The 17,487-nt window shown below is 43.2% G+C and overlaps 1 protein-coding gene across 5 annotated transcripts in view; it reads right to left on the bottom strand.

Annotated features, from left to right (window-relative positions):
* Positions 1-2,125: 2,125 nt before the first annotated feature.
* ank2b (ankyrin 2b, neuronal) overlaps positions 2,126-17,487 on the bottom strand; it is a 133,433-nt gene continuing 118,071 nt past the window's right edge. For all 5 annotated transcript variants that reach the window (XM_069671815.1, XM_069671813.1, XM_069671816.1 and 2 more), the window contains 4 exons: positions 4,076-4,159; positions 3,827-3,991; positions 3,304-3,492; positions 2,126-2,229 (listed from right to left, as the gene is read on the bottom strand). In XM_069671815.1, the coding sequence (XP_069527916.1) occupies positions 2,215-2,229; positions 3,304-3,492; positions 3,827-3,991; positions 4,076-4,159 (453 nt within the window). In that variant the 3' untranslated portion in view covers positions 2,126-2,214. The remainder of the gene's footprint in view (positions 2,230-3,303; positions 3,493-3,826; positions 3,992-4,075; positions 4,160-17,487) is intronic.

The raw sequence follows: 17,487 nt of genomic DNA, 5'->3' as shown, positions 1-17,487 counted from the left end.
GCTGATAATGTTAGCTTTGTGAATTAGCTGTGGGTACTTTAAGAGAACATTACCGTAAGCTAGCTAACAATACTGTTAGATAGGAATCCATTCCTCTCTTATAGTATGTTGTAATACTATTAAATAGTAATGCAATCAAGGAAATGGTTGCATGCTAACATTAGCTTTTGTGACATAACTGTTGGGAGCTAAAGAGTTTACATTTAAAGTTACCATTAGCTAGCTAACATTACTGTAATCTAGGAATATATGGCTTTCGTACCAAATGTTTAAGAACAGTAATGTTAGCTAGAAAGTGGTTGAGTGCTCATGTTAGCTGTTGGAATTGGTTGAATGCTAATGTTAGCTTGAGTGACTTACCTAATAAGCTTTAAACATTAATGTTAGCTAGGAAGCTGTAGAATGCTTGTGTAAGCTGCTGCTAAAATTAGCTTTGTTAATTAGCTGTGAGTACCTTATGAGTTAACATTGAAGATTACCATTAGCTAGCAAACAATACTGTTAGCTCGGAATCTACACCTCTCCTGTAGCACGTTTGAAAACAACTTAACAGCAATGTTATCAAGGAAATGGGTGCATGCTAATGTTTGCGAACGCTTTAGCGACATAACTATCGGTACCAAGTTAGCTAGCTAACATTACTGTAAACAAAGGAACGTATGGCTTTTGTGCCATATTTTTTAACACTGTTAAACAATATTGTTAAGTGGGAATTGGCTGAATGCTAACGTTAGCTTCGTGACCTAGCAGTTGTTACCTCACAAGTTATCCAATATCTTGTTTTAACCCTGAAATATGGCAAAAATGTCCCTCTAGATTTTTACTATCCAACTTCTTGTCAGTTGCTGATCAATCAAGAAGCAGTTAAATGATAACAATTTTAAAGATGACCTATGTTTATATTTATAAACCTGAAATACAGCAGTCTAACATCATAACAGCATTTGAGCTTCCGCCCCTGAGCATGACATCAGAGGAAAATGGCCGCTGTGTGATATAGTGACAGAGAAATGAGGTGTGTCAGGCTAAATACAATTAGTAGGATCACTGTTGGTTTGGCCCTCTACTATATGGAATTTGTTGACAAGAACATAAGATAATATCCAGAGTTATCCTTCGAAGGACTTGATGGAGAACAATTTATGTGAAAGCTGCAGCCTCAGGTGAGGAGAAGCAGCGCGTGTGAAGGTGGAGCTACGAGTACAGCGGGGTAAGTGCTCAATCTGCATCAAAACATTCCTCATCACTACTTTCTTTCTCTATAGACACAGCGTATATACATGTACACAGAGGTGGCAGCTCTGCGACAGATAAAATGTGAATGCACGACACACATTAGAAAGACAGACACATAAATAAAAATAAGGGCAGATGCATCATGGGAAGACGAAAGGTGTGATCACACAGCCTGTGTAAACAGATCAGCAGGGTGATGTTTGGCTGCATAAAGAGTCCATGATGATACACACATTCACTCCTCCCAGTTTGTTCTCTATGTCACATTAATCTCATCTGTATGGTGGCCATTCTCCAGCTGGATCGGTGCATGTACAGCAGGTTTAGGTGGGCTAATGTATTAAATGCTTTGAACTTTTTCGGACTTTTTTTTCCCCACAGTCCAAGCGTGATTTTTTCTTCTCCTTTATTTACAAAAGTGTACAAGAGTTCTTCAAGAAGAGGCCCGTGCGTGAGGTGAAACGTCCGAGATGCCCCCTTTGACTTTGATCCACCTTTGGTGCGTCGTACCGTAAATTACACCACAGCAGCCAAAAGGTAAAAACAGAAAAAAAAAATCATCCGACAAAAATGAAGGGTGCTATCTTTGGTCACAAAAAGAGCAAAAGAAACACGACATGAAGGAGGAGTGTGAAAGCACGAAAACACTGTTCCATTACGCAACAAAATGAAAAATCCAGTGAACAGCGAGGACAGGGGATCTGGAACATCTGGATCTGAGGAAGCGTACGACACCAAAGGCTTCAGTGGAAGATGTAGGGAGCAGCTGCTCAGTCAAAGTACTCCTCCTTCTCTTCTTCTCCCTCCTCCTCCTCCTCCTCCTCCTCCTGGTCGTCCTCACAGTAGCGTATGAGCAGGCGGTGCAGGTGCTGCTGCAGGGCGTCGGGCTGCAGGGCGTCCGGGGTGTCGTCCAGACGTTCTAGGTGCACGTGCTTCCCTTGGGCATCCCTCACCACAGTCCTCTTCTGGGTTCGCGATTTACGCATTTGGCTTCTGCAGAGAACAAAAAAAAAAGATGTGTTACACAACATTCATCCTGTTCATGTCCACATGTTTTCTTTACTCTTGATTAGCTCATGTCTTTCTATGCTACCTAAAACGTGCGTTAGCTAAGCCATTTGAGTGGGTGAGAGGATGAGATGAGATCATTTACATGTCACAACAAACAGGTATATTTATATATTAAACACAAACCGTGCAATTCTGTCATCAATTCTCAACCTCGGCTTTATTTACAAAGCTCCTATCTATTCCGTTATTTATATAACAGCTGAAGAGAGACAGTTAATAGTGGGAGAAGAGAGTGGAGGATGACGTGCAGCAAAGGGCCGAGGGCGGGAGTCGAGCCTGCGGCCGCTGCTTCTGGGGCTATAGCCTCCACACATGGGACGCCTGCTCTACCGACTGAGCTTAACCATTGCTCCCATAATGGACTTTATCATCCAAACAATCCACTTATTAAAGTCCTACCCAAACTGTTAAAAACTATGCTGCATCTACTTTCTGTTTAAACACTAAGATCCAGCCACAGTTTCACATTCTCTGACTCTGGCGCCCTCCAGTGGTTGTAGTTGGAATCACACACCAACGCTGCCAATGTTCTCCAGGCTTAACACGTCTCATGGCATTACACATTACTCATAATTAGCTTGTTTTTCTTCAAGGAAGAATTTGAAAGCCGTACAAACATTAATTAAAAAAATATAATAATTAGCTGCTTTAAAAAAATCCTACAAAGTCAAAATCAATGTTTAAGGTTAGAAGCAGAACACGATCAAACCATGCTCCCATGTTAATCTCTGTTAAATGCTCTCTTAGTTAACAGCATGTCTCTGTGCTGATGTCTACACATGCTGCTGTCCGACCTTTTAACCACAGAACCGTCGTCCTGCAAAATCTCTTTCTCTACTACATGAGGCACGAGGACTTTCCCAAAGCTTCCAGCATAACTCAAAGCCTGAGGGGAGGAACGAGGGAGGAGAGAGGGATCAGGAGGAGGAAAGAGGAAAGACAACAGCTGGGAACTTAACATCTACAGAACTATTTTTCTCGTGGGGACACACTGACCTTCTCAAAGTCCTCTCTGGCTGAGGGGAGATCTGCAGCCAGCGAGGCGTCTCCCATCTGCTTCTCCATCCTCTCGCCTCTCACCACCGTTGTCTTTACAACCTTGCTGACCTTTCGACCTTGCACTGGCTCCACCTCAAACTCTGACGCTGTGGCTGCACCCAGGGCCGGGGGCTCTGAGAAGGTCAACTAGAGAAAAGACGTACCGAGTATAATGTTTAATGCACTTTCATGTTTTATCTAGTCATTGTGTCACTATGTGAACACAGACATTAGGTTTATAGCCAAATACCTGCAAAACTAAAGGCATCTCCATAAACCTAAGTGGTGCAGCAATGCTAACACACTTAGCTGAAACTGAACAATTTTCCCGCAAATATAAGCCATGACATCCTGCCCCATAAATGTATGTACCTATTAGTCATCTTGCCACCCAAATATGAAAACATAGGGCCATGTTTTTTTGCGTAATTCCCCTTTAAATCGGAATAAACGTAGAGAGTAGCTGGTAGATGACACTGACCTCTTTCTGGTCTCCATCGCTGCGGAGCACAGTCCTCTTCACCACTCTGGATACGGTGTCTCCCTCCTCGATCTGCACCGTCTCCTGGTGAGAGCCCTCGATGGTCACTTCCTGCGTCTCCATGCCATCAGGTGACACATATTTACGAATCACCTTCCGTGTGATCTGACGGACAATGCAGAGGGAGGACCGGTTAACATTTGAAGTGTAAGTTTTGAATATTTTGATGTTTTTTAAACGTTCACTTACTTTCTTCACCACCATGTTGCCGTGCTCGTCTGTGTACTTCTCCTCTGTGACAGTCTGTGGTGGGATATCTGGCAGGTCATCCGCCTGTAAAAACACAAAACACAAACTCAAATTAATAACATGTTACCACACAGATGTAACCAATCAACAGCGGGTAATTTGCTGCAGAAAAAGTATTACAAGCCACACATAAGCACCCAAACATGAGCTATCAAAAGTCTACTTTAGAGCCACAATTTGTAGAATTTAATGTAATAACAGAATCGGTCAAATCATTCTGATGGCATAAGCTATATTTTTTAAAGATATTCCTTTATTGATCCCAAGGGGAGGATTTTCTTTACTTGCCACAAGGGGGCGCAACAGTACAAAATAAAAAAAATTCTGCATATTGTGGCTTTAATTTTTCAATATTACGTTTTTAGTTTTTCAGTAAAAGAAAAAAGAAACAAAAGGAACACAAAAAAACCAGCACCAAAAAATCCTTTTTGCAATTAGGTTAAGTAACTTTTGTGCAACCAAAGTTAACAAGCGAGTGAAGCTTTATAGTATAAGATAAGATGGAGAAACCAAACCATTGCTACCCACTAACCCTGCATCACTCCACAGCACGCCTCGGCTGCACAGCTGCTTCATGCTCGTTTACCTGAATGATAACTCTTCGTCGGACCACCCTGGTGGTCAGCACCTCCTCCTCTGAGCTATCAGAGGACAGAAACCCTAGCTCCTCCTCTATCTCCTGGGAGACAGCACACAACCAGCAGAAGTCAATATATCAGGTCTGCACAGTATTACTGAAGCACACTCCAGCAGACAGCGGCTGTCCCTTCTTTTCCCTTAACCTCACTTTTATGTTTGTGCTTGTCAAAAATGTTTACGTACAGATGAATGAAATAAAGGAATAAGAAATGGTATAAATGTCACAATAGTGAAGTAAGATGAAGAGAAGGCACACTTCCAGGAAGGAACGTCCAAATGAAATAAACATGCAAGGATGGGGATCAGTGTACGAAATACAAATAGGCCTCAGACTGATTACTCAAAACTTCTTGATTTATACTGTTCTGTTTCAGGGCTTGACATAAACTATTGCCACATAAAGTTATTCTGGGGCCACCAAAATATAATTTTAAATGTAATATAATGTAAGTGACCAGCTGTTGACACAAAGTTTAATCACAATACTTCAAAAGCCTCAGACGTTCAGACGTCATCCTGTCATTCCACAGTTTGTAGCCCTGCAGCCAGCTAGCAGTGTATTTGATTGTTGATCAGGTCATGAGTTGGAACTGATTGAGAGATGCTTAAGGGTAAGCCACTATTAAATCAAATCTACCAGTTTATTTTACTGAGTGGCTGAAGTGGACCTAATCTTTTTTGTCAATGAGTATTTCGCACACCGATGGGAAAACCAACAAGCAGAAATCAAAGGATGCAAACAGGTGAAGATGTGAACAGTAACAGGTTAGAGATTCTTAAAAGCAGCTTGTAAACGTCACCAATGCTTACTTCAAAATAGGGAACTGCCAACACATCACACCACTAATGTCAAACACAGCTTTCCAGTCACTGATAGCAATTGTCACAGAATATTCAAAAGAGCAACTCATCACAGTTAAATTTCTGTTATTTTCTTGAGTGTAGGAACTCATGCACACTAAAGCACTTGTCAGTCTCCTGTGGTTCACTAAGTGCAAAGTTGCGAGTTTTCTCTATGTGAGTCTTGAATGCAGCGCCACAGCAACCAGCCTGGCCAGGCAAGACACCAGCCAGTGCAGCATTGTGCCCATGCTCAACCTCTTACCCTTCCCAGGAAGTCATCATCATCGTAATACCCTGCCTGATCTCTGGAAGGAAGCTCCTCACACAGGGCGAGGTCGCCCTCTGTTCGACACTCACGTGAACCCTCTGAATCGTAAGCAAATTCACCTAGACTTTCGCTGCCAGAAGAGAAGCGCTTGTAATCGTCCACTCGGAGGAAATGGTGAGCATTTAACTGAGGGTTTCCTTTCAGGAGGCTAAGATCAAGGCGACTCCCAGGCAGTGGGGATGAGGGTTCAGAGATATGATAGGAAAGCGGATGTTCCAGTTTCACATCTTCTGGTTCAGAGAAGTCAGACAAGGCTTGTCTGCAGTCGAAGAATTCCAGATCTGACTCAGAGAGCTGTGGGGATTCTGATCCTATACTGAGTTCCTTTGGTAGGACCTTTGGATCGTCTGATTCAAATTCAGCAACTGTTTTCTCAAATTCCGAGAGGACTTTCCTAAAGCCTGGGGAAAACTCGATGTCTTCAGCATTTTCAGTCTCTTCCTTGACCTGAGCTGAACTGGAGTCACTGAAAACTGGAGACAATGGGCTCAAATCATTCAAGGAGGCTTGGCTACATTCAGAAACTCTCAAGGTTTGATGTCCTGAAAATACTGCTTCATAATCTGGTGGCACCAAGAACTGAGTTGACATGGGTGAAAAGAGCTCACTGGACTCAGCTTTCTTCGGGGACAATTCCCACTCGGAGAACTCATGCGATCCGTCCGTCTCGGGGCCTGACGTCTTCTCAAATTCAGGTAGAACTGGAGTAACGGTCCTGTGGGTCGTGTATAGGTTCTGGTCAGGTAGCTGTAGGGGGACTGATTTCATTGGCTTATCAGCAGTGATCGGGGCACCTAATTCACTGACATCTTGTGTCGCTGTTGTGGCAGACAACCGATTGCTTTGCCCCTTATAGTCTTTATGGAACTGTGATTCTCCTGGTGTCTGATGAGCCTGTAAGCAAACATCAACATGATCTAAATAAGTTCACAAAGAAATCCACATATTGGTTGGTAACCATGCTGATTGGTATGCACGACTTCAACACCCGGTTAGCATCACTGTGTAATCACAAATTTCCATCCAGCCAACATCTTATTTGGTTAAAAACAATTAACGTGAAGCCATGACATGCGACTTTGAGAAACTTCTAAGCATTAGAGAGATCAATCAGAGCTGAAGGAAGAGGAATAAGTATTTTAACATTCCCACACATTCTGGAAAAATTCAATTCCACACATTTGAGGCATTAACAGCACTCCACTTTGTCATTAGTTCATTGAGACAAACGGTTATTTCCTTCATCCAGGTGACATGTTTAAGCATTTATCCCAAACAAGTGAGTCTTTGCTCGATTGTCATGCTCTCAGTCTTACCCTCTGTGGGTCTGTGGTGCTCTTTTGTTCTCCAGCACTGATGTGAACGATCTCCCCCGTCCTTTGTACACCTTGAACTGATGAGAGCTTAACAGGGAGGTCTTTTTGGAAGTCTTCCTCACAAACAATGGTCTTTAAAGTTGAGATACTTTCCTCTTCTGAGCTGCGAGGCATCCTTTCATCGTATGACAAAACTTCTGACAGTGGTCCGGTCATTTTGTGGTCAGGATCGACATGTTCTTCCTTCAACTCTGAGTCACTATCTTGAACTTGTAATGTTGACACAACTAATGGTTCTTTGTTAGGAAATGACGGAGACTGCTCAGACAATAAAGGGGGTGTCACATGACTCAAAAGATCTGCTTTACAGACAAACCTATCAGTCCCCTCAAAACAAAAGCCTAATTCCTCATCTGAATCAACACTTTGAGGGCTCAGGGGCCTTGGGCTGTCATCGATCCAACAATCAATAGGTAAAGCAACATACTCTGAGTCTGATGAAAAAGACACTGGTGTAGATGATCTATCAATATATGTAGAATCCATAAAATAAGAAGACAATATTCTCATAAACACAGGTACTGGAGAGTCAGGCAATAGTTGTCTGAATTCATTGACAGATGATATGGACTCAGGTGAGGATGGTCTGTCAGTCTCAACGGCTCTTGATGACACGACCATAAGCTCACATTCTGAATCTGAATCCATCGATTCAAGTGATGATGACCTATGTGCAGTGGTGTACTCATCCAATGATGCTTCAAACTGAGGGATGGGAGAGTCTGGAGACAGTGACCTGTTCTTGCTGAACTCAGGCATAGATTCTGGAGATGATGCTCTATTGTAATCCAAATGGTCTAATACCATAGAGTCTACATCTGGCATATAATCTATATCTGATGCTAGAGTTGCAGGTGAAGATGAAGCTGATCTCAGGAACGTTACGCATTCTGGTAACGCCGTTGTAAATTGAGGTAAGGGGGAATCTGGAGAGAGTCGTCTCAGCTCATTGACTGATGTTACAGATTCTGGTGATGACACTCTTGCTTCTACCACCATGACTGAATTAGGGGACATGGGTCGATACTCTGTCAAGGAATCTGGTGAACAGCACACATCATCATCTGCTGTGTCAGAAACTGCTACCACCACCCAATCATCGTCAGACTTTGTGTGTGCATCAGAGGCAGGTACTTCAAATGTGAACTTAGCCTGTCTGTATGGAGCTCCACCAGAAGGTAAAGCGGGTTCAATCATTGGTGGAGGTGACTCTGGTTTGTTGGTTATGACTTCTGCACATGTCGCTGTTGCTGAGTCGGTTGTAGTAAATGGTAAGTTATCTTGCTCATTTGAATCTTTTAATGTAATATCTGGTTCATCATCTGGAACATAATCTGTCGTGCTACTAATGAATTGCATGAATCCTGTTTTACTGCCAAATGTTTCTCCTGCATACTGAGGATCGCGTACTTGAGAAATCAGCTTCCAGAGCTCTGCATCATAAGTGAGATTATACTCTGCCACCATGATGACCGATTCCTCCTGTGATGTAGGTGCCATTGTTGTAGTTAAAATTGTGCTATCAATGGTTGCTTCATTTGCGGTTGGAACTTGTAAATCAGTTGTTGAGGATCTAAATACGGAGTGTAACATTTCCTCATCTGATTCGATGGACTCTGGTGATGCTGGCCTGTCTTCTGGACAAAATGGGTCTAAAGTTTGGGACAAATCATCTGAATCTGAAAATTCAGTGGGTGATAAATCTCTCAAAGTCATCACATTTTCTACAAATGCCTTCGTAAAATCAGGTACTGGTGATTCGGGGGGCAGAGGTTTACAATCATCATCTGATCTCTCTGACTGAGGTGTTAGTGGTCTCATGTCAGTGACTTCTATGTCATGTGGAGCAAAACCACATTCCAAATCTGAAAATATTGATTCTGGGGACGAACACCCATAGCGTGTTTCTATATTCGTGGTCTCGAGAACATTTTGTGTAAACCAAGGGAGAGGTGAGTCTGGAGACAACATCCTGTGTTCATCAAGTGATTGAGTAGATTCTGGAGATACTGATCTTATGTTTCCAAGCACAATCAAAGCTGCAGGAGACAAGGGTCGGTATTCTGATATGGATTCAACTGATAGTGGCCTCTCTTGTACTTCTGATCCTACTGATTGAGGAGAATCCGGTCTATCATCACCATCATAATTCATGGACATTAAAAACTCGCTCAAAGTATACTCAATATCCGATTCAATTGATTCAGGAGAGGGTGATCTAAACCCAACATTCACAATGACGTTTTCAGGGATTGTTTGTGTGTAGTCAGGTATGGGTGAGTCTGGTGACAGAGCGTGGTACTCCTCTCCAGATGCTCCTGAGCCAGGGGAGGAGAGTCGATTGTCATAAACTAGCGATCCTAGGCTTAAGACGATGTACTCTACATCTGAACAAGTTGACTCAGGTGATGCTGACCTACATTCAAAAATAGTTTCATGTAATGCAAACATTGGGTGAGTAAAGTCAGGTACAGGCGAATCAGGTGAAAGTCTGATTGATGCTAGTGATTCAAGAGATGTAGGTCTGCTTTCCAAGAATGTTGGGAAAGGTAAATCCATTTCCAAATCTGACCACACTGACTCAGGTGAAGTGGACCTTAAGTCCACATGAGGAATGGTGCACTCATGTAGTGCCTGTCTAAATTCAGGTATGGGTGAGTCTGGTGAAAGAGGTCTAAACCCTTCGTTGGATGCAGCTGAACCTGGAGATTCAGCTCTGTCCTCAAAAAGCCAGGGGATACACAAATCTGTCTCTAAATCCGCCTCTGAATATACTGATTCAGGTGATGTGGATCTGTATCTTACTCCTAACATAGTGGTTGCACTCATTGTATACTGGGGCAGCGGAGAGTCGGGAGACAAACATCTACGATCAGAGTCAGACATCCCTGATTGACGGGACTCTGCCCTGTCCTCAAAATCAAACATCTGTAAAATTAAAGGTGCATATTTTATATCGGAAGCCTCTGATTCAGGTGACAATGACCTGTTTGCATTAAAGTCAGGATATGTCTCTGGTAAAGCCTGTCTGAAGTCTGGTACAGGGGAGTCAGGAGAAAGTCGTCTGTATCTACTCAGAGATGCAAATGATTCAGGAGATGAAGGTCGGTCTTCTATGACTGCTGGGAAAGACAACTCAATTTCCACATCCAAATCGGACAACACTGACTCAGGTGACATAGACCTGAAGTCCATATGTGATACTGAGTACTCTTGTAGACCATGTCTATATTCCGGTATGGGTGAGTCTGGTGAAAGAGCTCTAAACTCTTCGTTGGATGCAGCTGAACCTGGAGATTCAGCTCTGTCCTCAAAAAGCCAGGGGATACACAAATCTGTCTCTAAATCCGCCTCTGAATATACTGATTCAGGTGATGTGGATCTGTATCTTACTCCTAACATAGTGGTTGCACTCACTGTATACTGGGGTAGCGGAGAGTCGGGAGACAAACATCTACGATCAGAATCAGATACCCCTGATTGACGGGACTCTGCCCTGTCCTCAAAATCAAACATCTGTGAAATTAAATGTGCATATTCCAAATCTGAAGCCTCTGATTCAGGCGACAATGACCTGTATGCATTAAAGTCAGGATATGTCTCTGGTAAAGCCTGTCTGAAGTCTGGTACAGGGGAGTCAGGAGAAAGTTGTCTGAATCTACTCAGAGATGCAAATGATTCAGGAGATGAAGGTCGGTCTTCTATGACTGCTGGGAAAGACAACTCGATTTCCTCATCCAAATCTGACAACACTGACTCAGGTGACATAGACCTTAAGTCCATATGTGATACTGAGCACTCTTGTAGACCATGTCTATATTCCGGTATGGGTGAGTCTGGTGAAAGAGCTCTAAACTCTTCGTTGGATGCAGCTGAACCTGGAGATTCAGCTCTGTCCTCAAAAAGCCAGGGGATACACAAATCTGTCTCTAAATCCGCCTCTGAATATACTGATTCAGGTGATGTGGATCTGTATCTTACTCCTAACATAGTGGTTGCACTCACTGTATACTGGGGTAGCGGAGAGTCGGGAGACAAACATCTACGATCAGAATCAGATACCCCTGATTGACGGGACTCTGCCCTGTCCTCAAAATCAAACATCTGTGAAATTAAATGTGCATATTCCAAATCTGAAGCCTCTGATTCAGGCGACAATGACCTGTATGCATTGAAGTCAGGATAAGTCTCTGGTAAAGCCTGTCTGAAGTCTGGTACAGGGGAGTCAGGAGAAAGTTGTCTGAATCTACTCAGAGATGCAAATGATTCAGGAGATGAAGGTCGGTCTTCTATGACTGCTGGGAAAGACAACTCGATTTCCTCATCCAAATCTGACAACACTGACTCAGGTGACATAGACCTTAAGTCCATATGTGATACTGAGTACTCTTGTAGACCATGTCTATATTCCGGTATGGGTGAGTCTGGTGAAAGAGCTCTAAACTCATCCTTGGATGCAGCTGAACCTGGAGATTCTGCTCTGTCCTCAAAAAGCCAGGGGATACACAAATCTGTCTCTAAATCTGCCTCTGAATATACAGATTCAGGTGATGTGGATCTGTGGTTTACTCCAATTAACGTTGGTGCACTTATGATGTACTGGGGAAGCGGAGAGTCGGGAGACAAACATCTACGATCAGAGTCAGACATCCCTGATTGACGGGACTCTGCCCTGTCCTCAAAAAGCCAGGGCATACCCAAATCTGTCTCTAAATCCGCCTCTGAATATACTGATTCAGGTGATGTGGATCTGTATCTTACTCCTAACATAGTGGTTGCACTCATTGTGTACTGGGGTAGCGGAGAGTCGGGAGACAAACATCTACAATCAGAATCAGATACCCCTGATTGACAGGACTCTGCCCTGTCCTCAAAATCAAACATCTGTGAAATTAAATGTGCATATTCCAAATCTGAAGCCTCTGATTCAGGCGACAATGACCTGTATGCATTAAAGTCAGGATATGTCTCTGGTAAAGCCTGTCTGAAGTCTGGTACAGGGGAGTCAGGAGAAAGTCGTCTGTATCTACTCAGAGATGCAAATGATTCAGGAGATGAAGGTCGGTCTTCTATGACTGCTGGGAAAGACAACTCGATTTCCTCATCCAAATCTGACAACACTGACTCAGGTGACATAGACCTTAAGTCCATATGTGATACTGAGTACTCTTGTAGACCATGTCTATATTCCGGTATGGGTGAGTCTGGTGAAAGAGCTCTAAACTCTTCGTTGGATGCAGCTGAACCTGGAGACTCAGCTCTGTCCTCAAAAAGCCAGGGGATACACAAATCTGTCTCTAAATCCGCCTCTGAATAAACTGATTCAGGTGATGTGGATCTGTGCGTTACTCCAACTAATGTTGGTGCACTCATTGTATACTGGGGTAGCGGAGAGTCGGGAGACAAACATCTACGATCAGAGTCAGACATCCCTGATTGACGGGACTCTGCCCTGTCCTCAAAATCAAACATCTGTGAATTTAAAGGTGCATATTCTATATCTGAAGCCTCTGATTCAGGCGACAATGACCTGTTTGCATTAAAGTCAGGATATGTCTCTGGTAAAGCCTGTCTGAAGTCTGGTACAGGGGAGTCAGGAGAAAGTCGTCTGTATCTACTCAGAGATGCAAATGATTCAGGAGATGAGGGTCGGTCTTCTATGACTGCTGGGAAAGACAACTCAATTTCCACATCCAAATCTGACAACACTGACTCAGGTGAAGAGGATCTATATTCCATATGTGTGTATAAGGACTCTTGTAGCACCTGTCTAAACTCTGGAATAGGAGAGTCTGGTGAAAGAGCTCTAAATTCATTTAGAGAGCCAGTTGATTCAGGAGAGGATGATCTGAAATTTGACTCAAACATCAGTGATGTAGGTGAGAACGGCCTATATTCTGATTCAGACTCAGGTGAAAGAGGTCTTTCTTCAACTTCTAGTTCTAATGACTCTGGAGAGTCTGGTCTATCTTCAGTATCCAGTGGGGATTTCATCATAGGCGCATACTCAACATCAGATGTAGCTGATTCAGGGGATGATGACCTAAACCCAACAAACGACGGAAAACGTTCCACTACTTTTGCTCTAAATTGAGGTACAGGTGAATCCGGTGACAGTGCCCGGCATTCTTCTCTGGATGCCTCTGAATCTGGCGATAAAGGTCTATAATCATCGGGTGCAAATGCCTCATCTTTATAGTCGATATCTGAATAACAAACTGATTCAGGTGATGCTGATCTGTATCCTGCAGTTGAAATAGTTGGATAAAGTACATCCTGTCTGAACTCAGGTATGGGAGAATCAGGTGAAAGTGCCCTTAACTCCTTTTCAGAAACAGGTGTGAAGGATCTCCCGTGCTCCTCCATAATTGTCATGTCCAGTACATCCATTTCATTGTCTGAGAATACTGATAAAGGTGAGGATGACCTGCTGCCAGAAACTAACACAACTGATTCTATGTATGGCCTAAACTGTGGTACAGGAGAGTCTGCTGATAACGTCCTGAATTCATTCACTGATGTTGTTGAATCAGGAGATGATGTTCTTAATTCTGATGTTACCATCAGTGACTGAGGTGACATGGGCCTGTATTCTGTCTCTGATTCTGGTGAGAGTGGCCTCATGTTAATTTCTGATGTTACTGAATCAGGAGAAGCTGGTCTCTCTTGAATGCCAAACTCTGAGGGAATAAATCCCGATGAATCCTCAAGATCTGACGCACTTGATTCAGGTGAGGATGATCTATATCCTCCAACTAAAGCAAGAGGGTTGTGTAACTCTGGCCTAAAGTCGGGCACTGGTGAGTCAGCAGGGAGGGGCCTGTGTTTGATCAGAGATGCTTCAGATTCAGGAGATGATAACCTTGACTCAGTTGATAATGCAACAACATCAAACTCCTCAAGTTCTGTATCTGACATGGGTTCAGAAGACGATGCCCTGTGATGTTCCACTGGAAGTTCAGGAAACGAAACAGAAAATTGAGGAATGGGCGAATCTGGACACAAAGGTCTACTGTCATCAAAAGAATCGCCTGTCTCTTGGGAATCAGACCTCTGAACACTCAGTAACTTCAGGGCCTCAGGTGATAAAGGTCTATATTCTGCCTCAGAGTCAGGTGACATTGGCCTACCTGTCTCTTCTGCAGCTGAATCAAGGCAAATGTGCACTTTATTATTCTCCACGTTTTCAAACAATTCAGATTTTCTTACAAAGGCTTCTCCTACATAATGAGGGTCATATATTTGACACATCAGCTGGTTTGCTTTAAATGTTGCCTCAGCAGCTGATTTCCCATCTTGAACCACTGAAACTGGGTCGGCATCAGATGAATCTGCCGTGAACTTTACACCATCCTCTAACTGTCCCTCTTTCCCATCTGAATCCTCCAGAACATACTCAATTCTCGTTCCAGCATACTCAAAAACACCAGTTTTACTGGAAAAAGTCTCCCCAACATATTGAGGATCCCGTATTTGAGAAATTAGCTTCCAAAGTTCAGCATCATAAACAAGTCTAAATACTGGCACCCTTATTGCCTTTAGAGGTACATTTTGATGACTACCACCCAATGGTCTCTCTGTGGTGGCAGACACTGGTGAATCTGGTGACTCAGGTCTCTGCTCGCAAATACTCATGTCTACATTTGATTGTGTGTATTCCTCATCAGAGACAGTTGACTCAGGAGAAGATGATCTATGAGAAATGATTGGAACTGATTCAGTCAACCCTGTTTGAAATTCTGGTATTGGTGAGTCACCTCTGTAGTCATCTCCAGAGACTGCTGAATCGGGAGAAGAGGGTCTAAATTCAAAGGACTGTTGTGAGACAGACATTTCCCCGTATTCTAAATCTGAACAAACTGAAACAGGTGACGAGGACCTTTCCTCTGTGGTCCAAGGAGAAAACTCTGGCAAAGCCTGTCCAAAAACAGGAATAGGCGACTCTGGTGAAAGTGGCCTGTTTTCATCAATATAATCTGGGGATAATGGTCTGTTCTCTTCAAAGAGTGATGAAAAGACAGATCCACATTCTACATCTGATGTTATTGATTCAAGTGATGAAGACCGATCCAATCTAGCAAATACAATTGGCTCTTGTAGAGAGAGTCCAAACTCAGGAACAGGTGAGTCAGGCGATAGTGTTCTGTTTATGTTCACAGATGCTACTGAATCCGGAGATGCTGGTCTCTCCTCATCAAGACATGACATGTCTAAATCAGTCTCCAGATCTGACAATACCGACTCTGTTGACACAGATCTTTGGTAAATCTGAGAGGGTCCAGAGAAAGAGAAGTACTGAGGAATAGGGGAATCTGGTGTTAAAGCTTGCCGACTATCTACAGACCTCCCTGAGTTGGAGGAACCTGGCCTAGGTGCATCCAGCATTAACAGTGATTGAGGTGACATGGGTCTATATTCTGCCTCAGAATCTGGTGAAAGCGATCTTTGGTAGTTTTCTAAATGCAAAGATGCAGCTTCCTCTTCAAGTGTGACATCTGACTCTGCCTGATGAGACTCTGTTCTTGTTCCAGGAAACTGAAACATTCCTAATTTACTCACAAATGTTTCTCCAACATACTGTGGGTCGCGAATTTGAGAGATGAGCTTCCAAAATTCTGCATCGTATGTTAAACTGTGGTCTGGCACTGAGGATTCTGCTAAGGATAGAGGTGTTTGATGCTGAACGGAAACTGAAGACTGAACATCCTCAGATACAGTTTCAGGAGACAAAAGAGGTGAGAGAGCCTTATCAGATTCATATGTTAAAAACTCAGGTGATTCTTGGTATTCTGTAACGTTCTCCTCATGTTTAGACTCAGTTTTGACTGATTTCTTGGATTTTTTCTTTCTAGTAGATTTTGCTTTGCCAGTTTTGGAGTTTTGAACTTCCTCAAACAACTCACCAGATTCTTCTGTAATAATATCACTTGACAACGCCTCAGCTCCAGCTAGTAGTTTGACAATGTTGTGGTCAGACAGACTGTCATCAGGTACTACTGATGTCTTGGGAGCTTTGCTTTCAGTATTCAGAGGATTATCTTCAGTGGTTGATTTCTCTTCTTCAGTTTTTGACTTTTCTAGGCCGGAACCTTTGTTTGTTTTTGTTTCAAACTGCTTCTCAGCACATGCTGCTTCTCCAAAAACTGTCCCTCCTTTTGGTCTAAGTGTTACATCTTCTTCAAGAGGTGGTTCAGTTATTGGATTAGGCAACGGCCCATCATCACTTGCCGAACTACTAGAAACTGGATATAAAGGCTTATCCTCTAAACATGATAGCAATGACATAGCCTCATCTTTTGTATCTGACAACCCAGATTCTTGTGACGATGATTTTAGATTTATAGTAACTGCATGATGCACAAATGTTATGTCTTTTGGTGTGGAAGAATCTAAGGACACAGAGTCATTACTTGTTTCTGATTCAGGAGAAGATGCTCTAATGTCAGGCTCCCCCTGTGGAGGGATTATTTTGCGGTCTGGCACTGACTCTGGCAGTGGTCTTTCCTCAATTTCAGACAAAGATATGACAACCCAATCATCATCACACTCAGATACAAAGTCCACTGGTGCTGGTGGTTTGTTCTCTGGATCAGATACAAATGGTTCAGGTGATATGGAATTGCAGGGTACCTCTGCAGATTCACCTGAATGGGGGGAGGGTGACCTATGTCCACTGACAGGTAAAACAGAGTCAGATTCATCTCCTGATGCAACTGAAGCAGGTGATGCAGCTCTACCTTCAAGGTAAACAGTTTGTGGAAACATGGAGCCATATTCTACATCTGAGCATACCGATTCAGGTGAAGTAGATCTCTCCCCTATCATTACAACAGCTGAGTCAGGCAAGTTTTGACTGAATTCAGGTATAGGTGAATCAGGTGGCAATGCTCTATATTCGTTTACAGATGCTAACGATTCTGGGGATGTTGGCCGAGACTCTGGGAATTGTCCAAAATCTAGGATAGGGGAGTCTGTTGGGCTCTCAGGAGACGCACGCTCCGAGGATGTAAAAAACCACTGTGCCGTTTCCAGAATCAGAGACTCAGGTGACAACGCTCTGTCGTCTATGTCAAAAGTTAATGATTGAGGGGAGATTGATCTCTCCCCACTATAATCACTGCCGAGTGATACTGGCGTTCCAAATGGTCTTTTGTTTGAAACCATTG

This window comes from Semicossyphus pulcher, unplaced genomic scaffold (genome assembly GCF_022749685.1).
Source record: "Semicossyphus pulcher isolate SPU_LCO1_2020_fin unplaced genomic scaffold, fSemPul1.0.p SCAF_21, whole genome shotgun sequence".
Taxonomy (NCBI): domain Eukaryota; kingdom Metazoa; phylum Chordata; class Actinopteri; order Labriformes; family Labridae; genus Semicossyphus; species Semicossyphus pulcher.
This window is presented reverse-complemented; position numbering and strand designations above follow the sequence as displayed.